The 18,145-nt window shown below is 38.3% G+C and overlaps 2 protein-coding genes across 2 annotated transcripts; one reads left to right on the top strand and one right to left on the bottom strand.

The window, feature by feature from the left end:
- The first annotated feature begins 687 nt into the window (after positions 1-687).
- On the top strand, positions 688-8,404 carry pmpca (peptidase, mitochondrial processing subunit alpha). Its single transcript, XM_053325282.1, has 13 exons — positions 688-747; positions 2,284-2,486; positions 2,589-2,668; positions 2,775-2,857; positions 2,963-3,057; positions 3,173-3,273; positions 3,476-3,739; positions 5,252-5,344; positions 5,432-5,550; positions 5,637-5,727; positions 5,914-5,976; positions 6,079-6,223; positions 6,366-8,404. The coding sequence occupies exons 1-13, from the start codon at positions 701-703 to the stop codon at positions 6,533-6,535; spliced, it is 1,554 nt and encodes a 517-aa protein (XP_053181257.1). The 5' UTR covers positions 688-700; the 3' UTR covers positions 6,536-8,404.
- A 100-nt stretch (positions 8,405-8,504) lies between these two features.
- On the bottom strand, positions 8,505-17,541 carry inpp5e (inositol polyphosphate-5-phosphatase E). Its single transcript, XM_053325278.1, has 11 exons — positions 17,453-17,541; positions 15,553-16,419; positions 14,333-14,456; positions 14,146-14,243; positions 13,413-13,537; positions 12,133-12,252; positions 11,889-11,996; positions 11,363-11,524; positions 11,138-11,253; positions 10,598-10,734; positions 8,505-9,659 (listed from the first exon to the last, which is right to left on the bottom strand). Exons 2-11 carry the CDS (start codon positions 16,347-16,349, stop codon positions 9,527-9,529), a joined length of 1,920 nt encoding a protein of 639 aa, XP_053181253.1. The 5' UTR covers positions 16,350-16,419; positions 17,453-17,541; the 3' UTR covers positions 8,505-9,526.
- Positions 17,542-18,145: the final 604 nt, after the last annotated feature.

Genomic DNA, 18,145 nt, shown 5'->3' with positions numbered 1-18,145 from the left:
CTAGAAGTTCTACTATAATTTCATCCCCATCACTTACAGTCCATTATGAAGGGATCTTTTAACAGCCAGTATGAACAAGAGAAACAATTATGGCAAAAAAAAAACCCCAAACGATTTCACTGTCCATATGGGTACCTGACTGTTATTTTAAGACAATTGAGAAATTGCAAACCCAACCTTTTTCCATATACTTGTCAGTCAGGTACATAAAATATAGGATACTTAGAAATGTATGTTATGGGAATCCTATATGATCCAATTGGAAAACATGGAAATCCTATAGGACTGTGCAAATCCTAAAAGCAAAACCTTTCCTATATAATTCCTGTAAGATCTTTAGAAACGTATGGGAAACCTATAGGATCCTATTGGAAAAGATGAAAATCCTATAGGACTTTTTGACAGGGGGCACCTGAAAAATGTGAAGTTGTCCTTTAAATTCAAGAACATTTCAAGGTCAAGTTTTTTCATTTGGGATTTTTCTTCTTTTTTTTCAACCACCAAAACAACTTTCAGCTTTGTTTCTTTATTTTTTAAAGATTTTTAGAGAATGTGATGACATTATGTCTCTTGTTCATATTTTTTTTTTATTTGTTTGTTGTTTATTTATCGGTGTCTGAGAGTTGGTGCGGCCGGAAGTGCGTCAGGAAACCTTCCTCATCATCATCCGGGTCACTTTGAGGGTCACAGCGGATCCGAGATGGCGACTCACATGTCGAGGTGTAGGAGCTGGAGTCGTGTCCACAGGTAAACACACACGCTGCTAATTAACGCTTCAAAGTCTCCGGTCAGACACGATAGATCAGCTGCTGTCGGTAAACCGGTGTGACCGTCGTAACCGTTGTAACGTCTCTCATCGTTACTCAACGGTAGCTTCTGCTAACGGCTAACCGTTAAACAAACTGCTGTCTAACGTTCAGCCGTTGACAGTTAAACCACCTCGTTTTAAACGTCTGAGAGGTACGCTCGCGTGCAGCTCAACGGCTGTACTCTCAGTTCTAATGGTTATAAAATGTTTCTATAGAAACCCATTTCCGCCCATGTGATGACCAAATATGATGTAAGTCATTGCAATGAGACAATCTCAAAATAATGACTTTACTTATGGCTTGTTAGTATTTCAATATTGTAATCCTAAGTCATTATTTTGAGATAGTTTCTCATTATTTCAATAAACTAAGTCATTATTTTGAGATAGTGTCTCATTATTTCAATAAACTAAGTCATTATTTCAAGATACAAAGACTTTATTCCCAGATATTAAGTCATAGGGCTGAGCGATATGGACAAAATCAAATATCACAATATTTTTGACCAAATACCTCGATTTTGATATTGCAACAATAATGTAGAGATGACTTGATGCTTTCAAATATTTACACTATGAAATTTTTGAGAAATAATCATCGGTAATGTGGATATAATGATAAAGTGGGTAAAAAGTAAATAACAGAACAGCTAGAACAGTACTGTAATGCAGCATTTAAAACCAGGAAAAAAACACTGATGACATTTCACAATATTACGACATCTAAAATCTAAGACAATATCTGGTCTCATATCACGATATCAAGACAATATCAATATATTGCCCAGCCATACTAAGTCATTATTTTGAGATACAAAGTCATTATTTTAAGACACTTTGTTATTATATCAAGGTACTTAAATATTTTGAGATACTAAGTCATTATGATAAGACACTTAGTCATTATTTCAAGAAACTAAAATAATTCAAGATACTAAGTCATTATTTTCAGATACTAAGTCGTTATTTTAAGGCACTACGTCATTGTTTTGAGATAGTATCATTATTTTAATATCTCATTATTTTAAGACATCAAGTCATTATTTTGAGAAAGTTTCTCATTATATTGACTGACAGAATTTGTTTTTCATCACAATGGCAGCAATGGGCTATCCAGGCCTAATGTTACTTGGAGGATTTTTCTTTTTAAAGAAATATTGCTCTATTCAGTTTTTAAGCTCCACATATCTGAACAAACTCCCAGAAGACTGCAGGTGCTTTTTTGTTTTCAACTGCTTTTTAAAGGTTAATATCTTCAGCTGCACCATAAGATTTTATTCTCCTGTTTTTATGTCTTACTGTATTATAGCTTATTTTCATGTCCAATTGAACACTTTTAGGCTTGTGTAAATATTTTTTCTTTTGTTGCCATGTGTTGCTTTCATATTCTGTCCTGATGTATTTTATGTTTTATTTGATTTGCCTTGTTGTTGAAATGTGCTATACAAAATTGCCTTGCCCTATTCTTCTCAAAGGTTTGGGATAGCAGCTTACAGAAAGTACAGCAGTGGCGGTGGATACCCCAATATCTCTCTCTCTACACCGCTGCCTGGGATCCCCAAGCCGGTGTTTGCATCCGTGGATGGTCACGAAAAATACGAGACCAGGATTACCACTTTAGAAAATGGCCTTAAAGTCGCCTCTCAAAACAAGTTTGGTCAATTCTGCACAGTTGGAGGTGAGTTGTAGCGGTGATACACAAATAATAATGACATCCACTTGTCTTCAAGACCAAAAGTGGTAAAAAATATGTGTTTTTCCTATCTTTTTTTTTCTTCAGTCTTAGTAAACTCTGGATCCAGGCATGAAGCAAAGTACCCAAGTGGGATAGCACACTTCTTAGAGAAACTTGCCTTTTCTGTGAGTCCCTCCATTTTCTAACAAACCATAATAAGTTGATGTATTTATTGTTAGACTATAGTCACCATGCATTGGGAACTGATGCCATTTTTAAAAATCTATTTAGTCTACAGCTCAATACGGCAGTAGAGATGAAATTCTTCTCACGTTGGAAAAACACGGGGGGATATGTGACTGCCAAACATCGAGGTGTGAGATCTTTTAACATCATAACATTTAAACTTTGTTCTGTTGGAGAGTTTGTTAGTGTGTATGTGATACAGCTGTGTTATGTGTGATGTATTTCCTGTGCAGAGATACCACCATGTATGCCGTGTCTGCTGAAGTGAAGGGTCTGGACACGGTGGTCAATCTGCTCTCTGATGCCGTCCTGCAGCCTCGCCTGCTGGGTGAGTTTATTTTCACACGTTAATCTCATCACACAGGAGTTGTGCAGGGTGACGATCTTCACCACTGATATCTCTGCTCCTCTAGAGATGAACTTTTTTTTTTCTTTTCATGCAGACGAAGAGATGGAGATGACAAGGATGGCGGTTCGTTTTGAGTTGGAGGATCTGAACATGAGGCCGGACCCTGAACCCTTACTAACTGAGATGATCCATGCTGTGAGTCACATCATTGTTTAAATCCCTTTAATAGTGACTCTCTGTTAAAGTGGTTAATCAGTCAGTGAGGTTAGAGGGTGGATCACACTTAAAAAAAAATTAGTAATCAGCTTATTGATCTCTTATTCTGTAGAGTAGCAAAACTTCTGTGTAGTTTTTTAACATTAAAGACTTAAATGATTGTCTCTTTTTTTGTTTCCAGGCTGCGTATCGTGGTAACACGGTTGGACTGCCTCGTTTTTCGCCTGCAGACAACGTGGATAAGATAGATAAACAAGTGCTTCACAGCTACTTGCGCAACTACTACTGCCCTGAACGGATGGTGCTGGCGGGAGTCGGCATCGAGCACGAGCAGCTGGTTGAATGTGCCAGAAAGTACCTGCTGGACGTGAAGCCGGTGTGGGGAGCGATCACAGCGGCCAACGTGGACCTCTCTGTGGCACAGTACACCGGGGGCATCGTTAAGGTGATTTATAGGGTTTGCATTTGTACATTTTAATCTGATTTGGTCCTAAAATTTCTCAGATAGTATTCAGAATTTCATTTCCAGTTGAGAAATGTCTGAGAAAAAAATCACAGAAAACAGCCATGAAAACAAATCAGTTACCAATGCTTTCAGCCATTAACCAGGAATTTAAAATATCATTCTAAAAAATAAATTTGTCATATCAGATAAATATATCATTTTCCTCCGCCATATATCAGCAAAACTGAACGAAATAAACTAAATACATCAGTTTTCATGACTGTGGAGTGATATTAGACACCAAATAGCAGTTCATTATTTACAGAAATAAACCTCAGTGTGTGTGCATGGGGAATATACAAGGATTAAAAGAGGAAGTAATTTCCTTTCTTTATGTATTATGTACCTTTTTTATGAATGTTTTCTAAAGATGGCAACAGAAAGATATCATATATCAAAAAGCAACAAACCCTCTCATCCACCCGCACACAATGTCCAATTCCTTCTTGTCAACCCTGAACCTCGACCAGGCCGGCCAGACATAGAAACATGACATTAAATTAACACGTAGTACAAATAAGTTAAATAATAACAAAAAACAAGTGAGTGTAATTTATTCAAAAAAACAGGTGAACACAATCCTGCAAATAAAGAACAGATACTGCAAGATATTTCATTACTATGTGATATTCATTCCATGCGTGGATGTAGAATGAGAACTGGATACAGGACCACCTGTACACCAAAGTCCATTTCCCACTCCATCTAAAGTCTAATTACATCACGTGATGCTGTTAGACTCATAAATTGACAAATTTTGAAGAATTTGATCCATTTGGTCCGATCACATTTCGAAAGTCTTGTGGAGCTGCACAGTTGAATAATTTTATCCCCAGTCAAGTTAGCTGGAGGGGGCTAAAGTGGAAGTTAGCTGTCTCGGCCAGTGGAGGTCTCTAGTGAGCATGCTCCATGGTTGCATCAGTCCTATAGAGCATGTACAGTATGTTTTCATCCGTGTAATTCCTTTACAGAAGGAATTTACTTTTTGGCTTTTCTGCACCACTGAGCGGCTCTTTTAGGAATGAACAGGGTGCTGCCTCCGAGGCCGTATCCAGTTATCTTTATACATCCACGATACCAAGTTTGCATTTTTGTATCATTTTATATACATGTGCACTTAAATATAATAGATTAAAAATGTCCTGACTAAGACAGGCTACAACATAAAGTTTCAGACAAACAACATAAAAAGAAGTAACACAGACAGATCCATCACAACCTTTCATTAGTCATTATACAATTATACACTTATAAATTGTATTATGTTTCTAAAATCAATAAAACTAAAATTGCAATAAAAGAGTGAAAATTAAAATAAAATCTTACAGTGACTGTAATTATAACTAGGCAGACCCAGACTTATATCTATAATGAGAAGTAGTTTTGATAGAAGCATTTCTTCTTAGTTTGTGTACAATAAAGAGTTATAACTGTTTTCTTTGCACCTGTCAGATGGAGAAGGACATGTCAGACGTGAGCCTCGGCCCCACCCCCATCCCAGAGCTGACCCACATCATGATCGGCCTGGAGAGCTGCTCCTTCCTGGTGGGCGTTTGTCCTTTCTGGATGCTTACAAATCAGGTTTCTGACATGTGTAAGAGTTCAAACTTAAAGACATGTTTGTCGTTACAGGAGGACGACTTCATCCCATTTGCTGTTCTCAACATGATGATGGGCGGAGGTGGCTCCTTCTCAGCCGGAGGACCCGGGAAAGGCATGTTCACTCGCCTCTACCTGAACGTACTGAACAGGTGAAAATCTCACACACTTCAATTCAGCATTATTTCAAATAATCATGATATATACATCCTTACGCCATCCTTTCTGTTTGTTTTAGGCATCATTGGATGTACAACGCCACCTCGTACCATCACAGCTATGAGGACAGTGGTCTGCTGTGTATCCACGCCAGCGCAGACCCCAGACAGGTGGGTTCAGGCTCCAGACAGCAGAGCTCATTTGTCATTGTAGCCACATAGCAACTTTTAGCCATCACAGCTTTACAGAAAGGCTTAAACGGTGTCCAACATCCTTCTAAAACTGAAGGTTTATATGATAGTCTTTGTCCACGTTAATATCTGAGTTCTTACTACATGCTGTACTTTCATTCTCAGGTGCGGGAAATGGTGGAGATAATAACTAGAGAGTTCATTCAGATGGCGGGAAACGCTGGAGAGGTAATAATGATCGCTACACAGAGAGGAAATACAACACGACTTTGGCTGTATTGATCACAGAATTTAAAAATATTTTTTAAATGATTATTCCTGCCCTTCTAGATGGAGCTGGAGAGAGCCAAGACTCAGCTGAAGTCCATGCTGATGATGAACCTCGAGTCACGGCCGGTTATTTTTGAAGACGTTGGTCGCCAGGTTCTCTCAACAGGAAAGAGAAAGCTGCCACATGAGCTGTGCGATCTGATAAGTGAGTACTGAACATATTTATACATATTTTATGAGTTTCAGACATTGACAAAAGATTGGGGAGTGGAGAAAGTAGCCTGAGGCTTTAATCAAATACCAGTGTATATTCAAATGAACTTGTCACTATCTAATCTAATTTCCAGGCAACGTGACGGCCAGTGACATTAAAAGAGTGACTGCCAAGATGCTGCGTAGTAAACCAGCAGTAGCAGCTCTGGGAGATCTGACGGAGCTGCCCTCATACGAACACATACAGGCCGCCCTGTCCAGCAAGGACGGACGTCTGCCCCGCATGTATCGCCTCTTCCGATAGACCCCGACCACCCTCCACCACCAACTTCTTCCATCGCCATTTTTGCCAGTCAGCCATGGCAAACATCGCTGTAAATAAACTGGACTATCTGGAAGCTTACACTAAAGTTCCCTCCCAACACAGAACTCACTCTGGGAGGGGACTAATTCCTGGGCTCTGGACTGAGCCTCTGAGAGTGGTCAATTTTAAAGAAAAAGCTACATTTACTCTCCAGTAAGTAACCTTTGTCTACACAGTCGTAGTCTCTGTATTTATTCTTCGTGGGCAGGAAGCCATATGTCATTATTTACTGGATTTGCAGAAGTTCCACCCAAAAGAGCCCCCAAAGTTTAGGTTTTAATTTTCAATTTGAAAAAACAAAACAAATATAAATTAAACTGTTTTGTTCAACTATATGAATGAAAGGTGTTACACTGTGAAAAGATCTTGTTAGTTTGGATTAAGAGAGCTTCACCTGGAGCCTCCACTCCCCTTTTTTTCCTCAGTGGATGGATTAAAAAAAAAAGTAGAATGTCTCTATTTATAAAACAGCACTTCTTAATGTCCCGTGTCCAGATGAGACACAATACACAGTGATAGGAAAAAGGTACTGATTCTTTTCTTTTTTTTTATCATTATTATTTAAATTTTGGATCAGTGTGGCCAGCGTTACAGCTGCAGTTTTTCAGGCAAACTTAAATCATGTTTCTGTCGCCATCGTGTCTCAGTTTTACTGTGAAGAGACTGAAATCTATTCTGTCTACTGTTTTTTTTTATTGTGTTTATGTCTTTACAAAGTACCCCAAAGTTTTACATAAATTAAAGTTTAAAATAAAGTTACAGTCAGACATTTTGGGAATTATGCTTGTTCACTGGCTGGTGTGGAGAGCTAAACTTATAAGGACAGGTTCACAATTTTTAAAACAACAGTCAGGAGCCCAAATAAACTTTGAAACATGTTTTTCTTGCTGTAGTCATTCCTCCTGTTCACGCTTACCATTAAGAGATTCCTTGATGTACTACTTATAAGTGATGGGAGACAAAATCCAGTCCTCCAGTTTATCTGAAGTTGATATGAGGCTTCAGTCAACCAAATGAGTCAAATCAGATAGATATCTTTCAACATTTCAGTGTTTTTTAGTGTCAAAGTCTGTTTTTATTACTATACTTCACTACAGCTTAAGAGTGAAACACTGAGGAAACACAAAGAGGGAATTTGATGCTAAACAGATAAATGTGGCAGATATCCACTTGATATGACTAACTCAAACTGCTGAATCCTTATATAAGCTTCAAATTAACTTTTAGACACACTGTGGATTTCGTCCCTCATCACTTACATTAAAGCACATTTGAAGGAGATCTTTTAACATTCAGTATGAACAGGAGGAATTAATATGGCGAGGAAAAACTTTCACTGTTCATTTGAGCACCTGACACTTTAAAAAATGTGAACATATCCATTAAAATGATCTCTAACTGTGTTTACTAGTGTAATAAACCAGTTTTGTGTATCAGAGATGATCATTGAGATATTAAATTCATGTCAGAAGGTGGAACAACACACACATTTCTCTCTCAGCATGTTTTATCTTTACGTTCATCTAAATGCATTCAATTCAGACTCTGTGAACTGACACTGGTATAACTCTCAAAATGTCTCCCTTATCTCATCATCAGTCTTAAAGTGAATTTAGGAGCTAAACTATATCTCAAATGAACATTTAATCAATCTGCACCAAAATACAGTCAAGTGTATTTTACTCTTTATTATTTCATCGGCTTCTGCCTAAAGTGAAACGTGTTAAATGTGAATGCTGTTAACATCTGCGAGTCAACTGGTAAATAAATGTAATTACTTCCACAAATAAAAATTATATATATTTTAAAGGATCTCCACTTGTGATGTACGGCCGGTTCTTTCGACACCAACACACAGAAAAAAAACACACATTTGTTTTAAAAACTTTTATTATTACAGGTTGTTAAGTAGGCGTAGAAAAAAAAAAAGAAGAGACGCAGAATAAAGAGGAGAGGTCCCGAGGAAATGAAAACAAGACCCACAGGCACTTTTTTTGTTGTTTTTTTTGTTTTTAGAAGCAGAGCTGCCTCTCTCCATGCTGAGAAGTGAGCGTTCATTAATGTGGTACAGTACAGGGACAGTTTTAGTGTGTGTGTAGTTGCACAGCAGTGATATGAGAGGTAAGGCATTGAGTTTACAGTCTGCTGCGAAGGATCACTTCTTGGCCTATTAAGATAAAACGTAGTGATGGTATTTTAATAATAAACGCTCCATCTTAGTTCAGTCTTAACATTTAATCTCCCTGAAATTCAACATTTGACCTCAGTCGTACCTTCACCTACAAAACACTTGGCTTAAGACTAAATTCAAGTCAATGACCTAAAAATGCAAAATGAATCTTGACTGCATTTAATTATTTTTTTAGTACGCTATTTGAGAACAAACTCAAGGCATTTAAATACTGATGTAAGAACATTATATATGTATATATATGTATAGTTATAAGAAAAGACGTTGTGGTTCATGTCATGATGCTTTTTTTTTTTCTTTTTTAAAACACAAAAATAATTAGAAATGAAACGGAGCCTTTAAGGTTAAATCAGTTCACATTGCAGCATGTGACTGAGGAGTAAGCCACGATGGGAGCAGCCCCCCTCTCCACCCCTCACCACTGTCCCAGTCATGTTTGAGTAGAGGAGGTGGAGGGGCTGTATAAATAAAGGCCAGACTGCTGAGTCTGCAAACGTCTGTCTGACCTCAAGGTCCCTGCCCTCAAGTCCAGCCAGCCGCTCCTCCCGACCCGGTTTCACCAGTTCACACCAGATCCCAGCAGAGGGCGCACTCTGCTCCTCCACCAGCACCAGGCTCCGTGTGGTTAAGACAACTCTGGTTTCCTTTTGGTCCTTTTTTTCCACCTGCCTGTTTTCTGGCACAGTTTCGATCCAGTCCGGTCCGGTCCGGTCTGGTCTGCAGAGTACCATCTTCAGGGCTTAGCAGATGGTGCAGATGGTGCTGCTGCCTTGGTTCTTCATGGCCTCCCTTCGCTTCAGCTCTCTGGTGATCCTCCTCCTGATGCCCTCCAAGTACAGGCTCCGGTCAAACTGCCCCGCACCTAGGGGAATACTGACACACACACAGACACACACACACATAATTTATAAAGTTAGACCAGAAGAAACACAAAAAGTGACCAATAATCAATAAGGAATAAACAATGAAAGCAGCACATAACTCGTATCGTTATGTATTTTAATTAGAATGTATTAATTAATGATAAATGAATTGATCAATCAATCAAAGCAGATAAATAATCACTTGTTCCAGCTTTACTTTGTCTTATATGATTGAAAACGGAATATTTTATGTTTTACAGTGTTAGTTAAACTTTAAGAAACCACGTTGAGGTTTAGGAAATTATAGTTGCTGTTATTTTTCAGTATTTTATGACATGCTGTAGACCAAAACTATTAATTAATTGATTGGTTTGATAAGAAATGATCACCAGATGAATTGGTAATGAAAGTAACCATCAGTTGGAGCCTTCATTGTGATATTTACAAGTTCTGTTAACTTACTTTATGATTTGTAAGGCTGCACATAATGATTATTTTCATTCTTGAAAAATATTTTCTCAATTTGTTGAGTTGTTCGATCAATAAAATGTCAGAAACTTTTTGATCAACCTTCCTCAGATTCATCTTTAAATGTCTGTAAATTGCCCCAGTCCACAACCCAAAGTTATTCAGAGTTTGGACATTCTGGATTTCATTTGTCATCTCTCCTCTGTCGCTATAAAGGCATAAAAAAATATTTACAAAAATATCTAATGAAGCTGTTGGATTCACAATCCCACATCATGTTCTCTAATATTTCAGAGATTATTTGAGGACAATCTGACATCTTATTAATTTTGACAACAGAATTTTGTATTATCACATTATTTTTAAAAATGCTTGACACAATGCTGCTGATATTATATCATGTTCACACTTAAAAGTTATAGTTAAAAGTATCTTTTTTTTTTTTTTTTGTTGATATCTGGACTGAATGACAGGACTCACTTGTCTCTGCCCGGCCTCAGTTTGACCTGGAAGACACCGACGACGGGCCGGTGGTCTGACGTTCTGATGCTGGTGCAGCTGGTGTATTTGACCACCTTGATGTCATCAGCCTGCCTGTTCCTGAATAGGATCCTGTCCTGTGAACACAAACATCGAGGTTTCACCCGGCTGAGAACCACATGACAGACTTTTATTTCTTCAGCCAGTTTAGACATTAATTACAGCAGCTATAAACTGTATGGGAGAAATAAAAAGAGAGTTTAGCAAGTGTGTGTGTATATATATATATATACATATATATATATATATATATATATATATATACATATATATATATATATATATATATATATATATACATATATATATATATATATATATATATATATATACATATATATATATATATATATATATATATACATATATATATATATATATATATATATATACATATATATATATATATATATATATTTGTTTGCTATATCAACAGATTATCTTAAGTCATGTGGAGCTTTATTTTAGTTTTCTTCTTACTGTGTATGAAGGCGTTCTCTGTTTAGAAGTAGTGTCGTAGATATCACAGCCGATGTCAAATTTATACGTTGGGGGAAAGTTAATTTGAGCCTCTTGGAAGCCTTTGAAGATCGAACCTGGAGGGAAAAAAACAAACTTACAGGTTGAGAATCGATCCAACACAGCAGCTTACTTCTACATAAACTGCTGACTGTGTTACAGCCTCCTTTATGCATGCATGCATACCATCCTTCATTTCCTTGGAGAGCTGGTCGTGCTCCAGCAGGGGAGCCATATCGCCGCCTGCCGACTGGTTCATGATGGTCTCCACATCACATCGCTCCTTGCTCAGCCGAAAGTTAAAATCTCCAAACCAGAAGACCTGGTCAAATCTCGTGGTGACGTCAGCTGCGATTGAGGAAGACACAAGTTTATATAGTATGAACTACTGAATACTAAATGGATTAGAAAAGTCTCTGAACTGAAAGCACACTGTCAGTCTCATTCTACTCATATGAGAGGAGGGGGCAATTTATAAAAATGTAGACTAACTTTTGACAATGGAAACTGCCTTTTTTTACCTATCTATATCAGATTTTTCTGCCCAATCTGGCAACAATGGTCAAATGTCAGAGAAACTAAAACCTGTATTTTTTTTAACAGTAGGATAGTCTGTTTAAGTTTGGGTACATTATGTTATTTTAACTCTGAGTGGAAACAGCATCATCCAAATAGTTTCTCCTCATGTCGTTCACACTAGATAACTTCTTACATGCTGTTGAGCGGTAAGGGTTGGTGTCTGGAAGGCCTTTTGGAAGAGCTAAAGCTTCGACGATCTTGTTGTAATCTAGTATTCTCTCGTAAACTTTGGTGTCTCCGGCTGGAAAGAAGAACGAGAGCAACATGTGAGTATCAGGCTGAAACATGATAATACCAAACTTCACCAAAACTACGAGCGGATTTAATAACTAATACATTACCCTCGGACTCTCTGACTCAGAGAAACTAATACTCACAGGTAAAATGGGATGTGATGAAGAGGAAAGAAGTGCCAAAAAAGGTGAAGCCGATTCCGACTGCCCCTTTGGTCTTGATCTGTGAGATGATCCTCGTTGTGACTGTGGCGTGCTCCACCTCTGTAAGGAGGGGGGGGGGGGAGGGGGGGGGGGGGGGAATAAATGGTGACAGTCACACAGTAATAGAGGTTTATATTTTAGATTAAAATCGAAATCCTATCAGTGAATCATTAATCATAATCATTATTTCGTGCATGTTTTTTTTGTAGTGTGTTTTTATTAACTTCTGTTTTTTATACTTTATTTATTTTACATAATTTCATTTTATGCATCTTGCGCATGTAATATAAGCTACATAGTGATAAGTAATGTAATCCAGTGATACAACATAATAACAATTAACTAATATAGAAATGAGTGAAAGTAAATAATAATTGTACATTTACAGTACAGATTTAAATTGTTATAGTATATTGTAGCCTTTTTAAAGTCATAGAAAAAGAGAATATGTTTTTTATTAACTAAATATATAAATACATGTTCTCAACCTAAGTGGTCGGTATTACTCTGTGAATGCTGTGTTTATTTAAAACCTAGTTCATTGCTTTGTGAAATGTCATATTTGACTATATGTATGTTAATTATTTTGCCTGTTTTTAACAGTTTATGTTGTTGAGAGAGTGATAAAACAAATTATAGTTTGTAGATTTTTGTGTGTCTTTAATCTGACAAACCTTTAGAGGACAGTGTTGTTTATTCTTTAATTTAACGTGGCGGTGATGTCATTTTGTTATCCGATGCTGCTTTGGTCAACATGTAGGTGATGTCATTTTGTTATCCGATGCTGCTTTGGTCAACAGGTGGGTGATGTCATTCTGGTGCATATGGTTGTAAAGAAATCTTACCTTTAGACTAGTTTAACTCTTGACTTTTGTTTCTATCTGTGGGTTGTTCACTGAGCTTTAAGGTTAGCTATCAGTGTTTTTGATCAAAGGTATTTAAGAACTGGCTGAAATTGAGTTTTAGTTAAACAGTCAAAATCTTTGTATATGTAAACAACTTTGGCTGATTAGGAGGAAGTAGCTTCTTATACTGACACATGCTTGTGAAAATACTGTATACTACCATTATGACTGGAGAAAATGTGAAACCACAACAATGAAAATAAATATCAGATGATCTTGCAAGAAGAGAAAAAAGATTATATAAAACAGGGTGAATAAAACTGAACCACAAGGGGTTTATTCCTTCTTAAACGGGTGATGTAAAGCAGGACTGACCTGAGCAGAACCAGATGAGGTCTCTTCTGACAAATACAGTAAGATACAAAACACCGTGTGCTGCTGCGTATAGCATGACGTAGTACGGCCCCAGAGTCTCCTGAAGACGGATCTCCCACTCCCTCCTGCACAGATATATGGGTCAGTGACAAATAAGGGTTGGCAAGATGAGCAATTCAAAAATGTCTTTTTTCTTAACAGCAGCATCAGGTTTGTTAAAATTTGAAATAATTTGAAATGACATTTGCAATTTTTTGTTTTCTAACCAAAAGTAATATAGTAAAGACGTAGTATGTTCCTGAAAATGTCAAATGGTGTAACCACAAAAAAAAATATATATATTATTCTATCCACCTACAGTGTATTTAAGTGCACTTATAAAAATAATTACTTAATTTTTAAACATCAAATGAAAAGAAACAAATTTTAAAGCATTTGTCAATACTGAGAAGGACATATCCTTAAAAAACAACCCGTTTTTTTAGAATACTGGTTACACCAATGAGCAATTTTTGACAAATGTTCTAAAATTTGTTAAAAAACAGTGTTACGTTGCCAAAGTGGATTATACATGTTTATTTTCCCGTATATAATCAGATTTTTGACTTTTGTAAAAAATACTGGTTACACCAATTGACACTGGGTTACATCACGTCATTGACCCACACACACACACATTGTGGTGTAATTTCATTCAGTGATCATGATGAAAATCAAACAAAAAGTCTCATACCTGTCAGGACAACCTTCCTGGACCCCGATAATATAAAAGTCTTGTGCAAATTCAGAGTCTGTCGGAAGCAGGAGGTCGTCTAAGTTGGCCGGTATCCCCTGAAAATGATACAAACCCTGGTTATAATACAGCTGGTGCCTGGAGTGACGCTAGCGGAAACAATACTTTAACTGAGTCCCTCTCTTACCTTCTCTCCCTGCATGTTCCACGTGGTGATGTAGATCCCCACTCGCCTGTCGGGGAAGTAGCGGTCCAGTTCCTCGGCCCCCAGCAGGGCGCCGTTTCCCAGCACGCTGCCCTCCAGAAAACTCCTGCATTGAACATATACAAAAAATGCATCTCTTTCTGCTTTACATGTTGATAATTTAAATGTAAAAATGTAAACTTTTCCCTATTAGACATTGACTATGTACTAAGTAGTCCTTGCTGTCAAAAACTCTGCTGAACAAGCATCTCTTCTGATCCTGCGTTAATCCCCCTCCACTCTGTCATGTTCCCCTTTTTCCTTTAAAGATGTGAGCGATGTACACACACATTAAGTCAGCAGCCAGGTTGCTTTCCGGGGAAATTAACAGTCAATCAGTGTTACAGAAACACTCACTCCTGTCAGGGCATCAAGCTCCAGATGTGCTATGCTAATTAGCTCCACCCAGAGGGCAAAACCACTAATAAAATACATGTAGAGGATTAAAGAGACTGTACAGTTATTTTGAGTAGTTTTCTGGTAATAAAGCTAAAGATCTGAAGCCTGGGTAGTGCTCAATCTGACACAGCATTAGTGAATATTTGAAGTTTATCTGAAGCTAATATGAAGCTTCAGCCCTCCAAATTAGTCAAATCAATATATCTTTCAATGTCATCGTCTTGTTTAGGGGCAAATGTTTCTCTCGTTGTTACTAAACTTACTTGTTACTTTGTAACAAAAGAGGAATGTTGACACTAAAAAAATACTGTATTGTTGAAAGATATCTACTTGATTTTACTCATTTGGACGGCTGAAGCTTCATATTAGCTTCAGATAAACTTTTAAATACATTTTTTAACACAGAAGGAGGACTGTGGATTTTGTCCCCCATCAATAGGAACATCATGAAAGAATCTTCTAGTAGTCAGTATGAACAGGAGGAATGATTACAGCAAGAAAAACCCGTTTCAATGTTCATTTGGGTTCCTGACTGTTGCGCTACGTCATGACTGTTTTATTGTTACAAACACTAAAAGTGACACACACACGTCTATATTTTCACCAGCGTGTTTCTAAATTAACCATCATCTAGAGGCTTAAGATATGCTTGAATGCGATAGCCCTCTAATAGCCTAGGTGTGAAGCAACAAAAGGAGCGCTCACATCCAGTGTGAGGATGACTCCAGCTGCATCCTCTACATGGTCTGTTGAAGCTACTGTACCTGTTCCTAACGTCCTGGGGTCTGATGGGGCTCAATACGCTGTAGGTGGACCTCATGGAGTTGACAGATGCACTGTCCGACCCCATGTTCTCCAGAAGCCGACTGTCACTTAGGTTCCTGTGCAGCCTCTCCCCGAGCTTCCCTTTGCCCAGCGTGACATAATCCAAACAATCCCTGTCAATCCTATTAGCTGCCCTTAAAGTGGCCGAGGCAAAGCTCCTCTCCAGAGCGGGCAGCGGCCCTGTGGGTTGCACTGGAGACAGACGCAGCTTGGTGGACCTCAGCCTGTGGTCTGTGGGGTCGCTCTGCTGGCTGTGGGGCCTCCTTTCGTACTCGGAGAGACTGCTCCCTCTGTCCCGGAAGACTGGGGAGTCTGTCGTTGCAGCAGGGAGGCGTCCCACATTAGAGGCCTGGTCGTTCCTGAGGGTGGCAGCACCACTGAGGACAACAGCTTGGTCCTCTTTAAGGGAGTCTGTGGAGGAGCCATTCTCAGGTGAGTCACTCAGACTCTCCTGGCTGTTTCTCAGCCTCCTGGTTCTCACAGTCTCCTCCAATGAGACACTCCTACTGCCCTTCGACAGCCTGGGTAATGACGGTGGCCGGGGCTGATAAGGTATGATCTCACCCTCTGTGTTTCTGGTAATCTGGGAGTGTTTAACGGCATCATTTTGTTCCTTGCAGGTATTGACGTCTACTAAGAGAGTCTTGAGTGCCCTGCTTTCATTGACGATTGAATCTCCTTTGGCGGGAGCTTCACAGGGCTGACGGAGGCCGCTGTCCTCTCCATTCTCAGTCATCCTCTCGTCATGCCTCGAGACCAGCTGTGGTCTGGTGGATGAAGATTTCTCATTGCTTACTGACAGACATCTGCAAACACAGGGCATGATATGATTCAGTAAAATGACTGCCTTAAAGGATATGTTCACAGAAAAGTCAGTTGCCCATATGAAAAATGAAAGAGGTTTTCCTCGCTGTAATAATTCCTACTTGCTATTAAGATCCCCTTAAAATGTATGTGAAAAATCCACAGTCTGTGCAAAAATGCATTTAAAAGTTGATCTGAAGCTAATATGAAGCTTCAGCTGTCCAAATTAGTCAAATCAATATAGTCGCTGTTTTGGGGCCAAATGTCTCTCTTGTTGTTAATAAACTTACTTTGTTACTATATAATTTTGTGCAAAAATACATTTAAAAGTTAATCTGAAGCTTATATGAGGCTCCAGCAGTCTGAGTTAGTCATATCAAGTGGATATCTGACACTTTTTAGCATCAAATTCCCTCTTTGTATTTCCCTGTTGAGTTATGGTGAAAGTATAGTAACAAAAAGAGGGACTTTAACACTAAAAAGACTGTAATATTGAAAGATATCTAGTTGATTTGACTAATTTGGACAGCTGAAGCTTCATATTAGCTTCAGAAGGAGGACTGTGATTTTGTCCTCCATCACTTACATTATGAGTACACCATGAAGGGATCTTCTAGTAGTCAGTATGAACAGTAGGAATGATTACAGCAAGGAAAAACATGTTTCAATGATCATTTGGGCTCTGACTGTTGTTTTAAGACCGTCCTTTAACCAACCAGCTAATCTGTTTAAGTTTTGATATTACAGCCATTGAAAACCCTTTATCTGCAGCTAAATGACTGTATATATGTAGCAACCAATTAACTAACACTCGTTCAGTAATAACATTTTGACTTCTACTGACTACTTAACAACTTAATACTACTAATTAAGAAAAAAATCAGTGTGGTAGTGGTGTTAGCATTAGCCGCTTAGGTTATAATCAAAGCTACGCGTTATCTAAACATTAGCAGTGTACAGGCTTAAAACGAGTATGAATACACACAGCTGACACGTGTCTCTCCATCGTTTATGTCTCACTGAAGGAGAAGTTACCTCTGGTTTCACTGTAGTTGTATTTCAGAGTGGCTTGTTTTATAATTAGCTCGGTGACTTCCTTAGCAACGCTTGACAACACTGTCTTTGTTGCCAAGACGAGAACGAGTCAGTCAGAGAGGAGGCAGCCGGGGTCACAGCGCCCCCAGGCGGCCGATAGTGGAACTACATCCACCGCTGCATCCTATCCTCCTGGGAACCAAGGAACTATGCAGGGGCGATTCTAGGATCAGACCTTTAGAGGGGCTCAGCATGAGAATTTGACATACAATGCCCTGTGAAAGTGAAAGTGTTCAGACTCCCTGCTAAATAACTCATTCCAGTGGATAACATAAATTACAACAATAAATATTAATACATAGTAGAGTAGTCTACTATGATAATAATAATGGTTCAAAAGAGAGGACCCTAGGATTAGTAGATAGTTAATGAACCCTGAGGGAAAGACAATATTAATGACAGAACTATCCAAAATACATTAAACCTGTTATAATAAAACCATTTGAACCTGTTGCATAATCGTTTGTCCCATATTTAACTGGCAGCAATTACAATTTAGACTTTTTAAAAAACACTTTTTTTTTTATCATTCTGGATTGTTTCACTAACTGAATGAGAAAACGTTGTTCTCAATTTAGAGAGAAAAGAAATTAATTGGGCTCAGGGTCATTTTGACACTCAGGAAGCCCAGAT

Source organism: Scomber japonicus, chromosome 9, assembly GCF_027409825.1.
Source record: "Scomber japonicus isolate fScoJap1 chromosome 9, fScoJap1.pri, whole genome shotgun sequence".
NCBI lineage: Eukaryota > Metazoa > Chordata > Actinopteri > Scombriformes > Scombridae > Scomber > Scomber japonicus.
This window is presented reverse-complemented; position numbering and strand designations above follow the sequence as displayed.

Excerpts from the sequence above, each read along its gene's own strand:
- pmpca (XM_053325282.1), top strand. The coding sequence starts at position 701 with ATGGCGACTCACATGTCGAGGTGTAGGAGCTGGAGTCGTGTCCACAG. Across the intron at positions 2,669-2,774 it reads TAGAGAAACTTGCCTTTTCT|TCTACAGCTCAATACGGCAG; the intron begins GTGAGTCCCTCC and ends AAATCTATTTAG. Across the intron at positions 6,224-6,365 it reads TGAGCTGTGCGATCTGATAA|GCAACGTGACGGCCAGTGAC; the intron begins GTGAGTACTGAA and ends TCTAATTTCCAG.
- inpp5e (XM_053325278.1), bottom strand. The coding sequence starts at position 16,349 with ATGACTGAGAATGGAGAGGACAGCGGCCTCCGTCAGCCCTGTGAAGCT. Across the intron at positions 14,457-15,552 it reads CCCCAGGACGTTAGGAACAG|GAGTTTTCTGGAGGGCAGCG; the intron begins GTACAGTAGCTT and ends TGTTCAATGCAG. Across the intron at positions 10,735-11,137 it reads AGAGAACGCCTTCATACACA|GACAGGATCCTATTCAGGAA; the intron begins GTAAGAAGAAAA and ends TTGTGTTCACAG.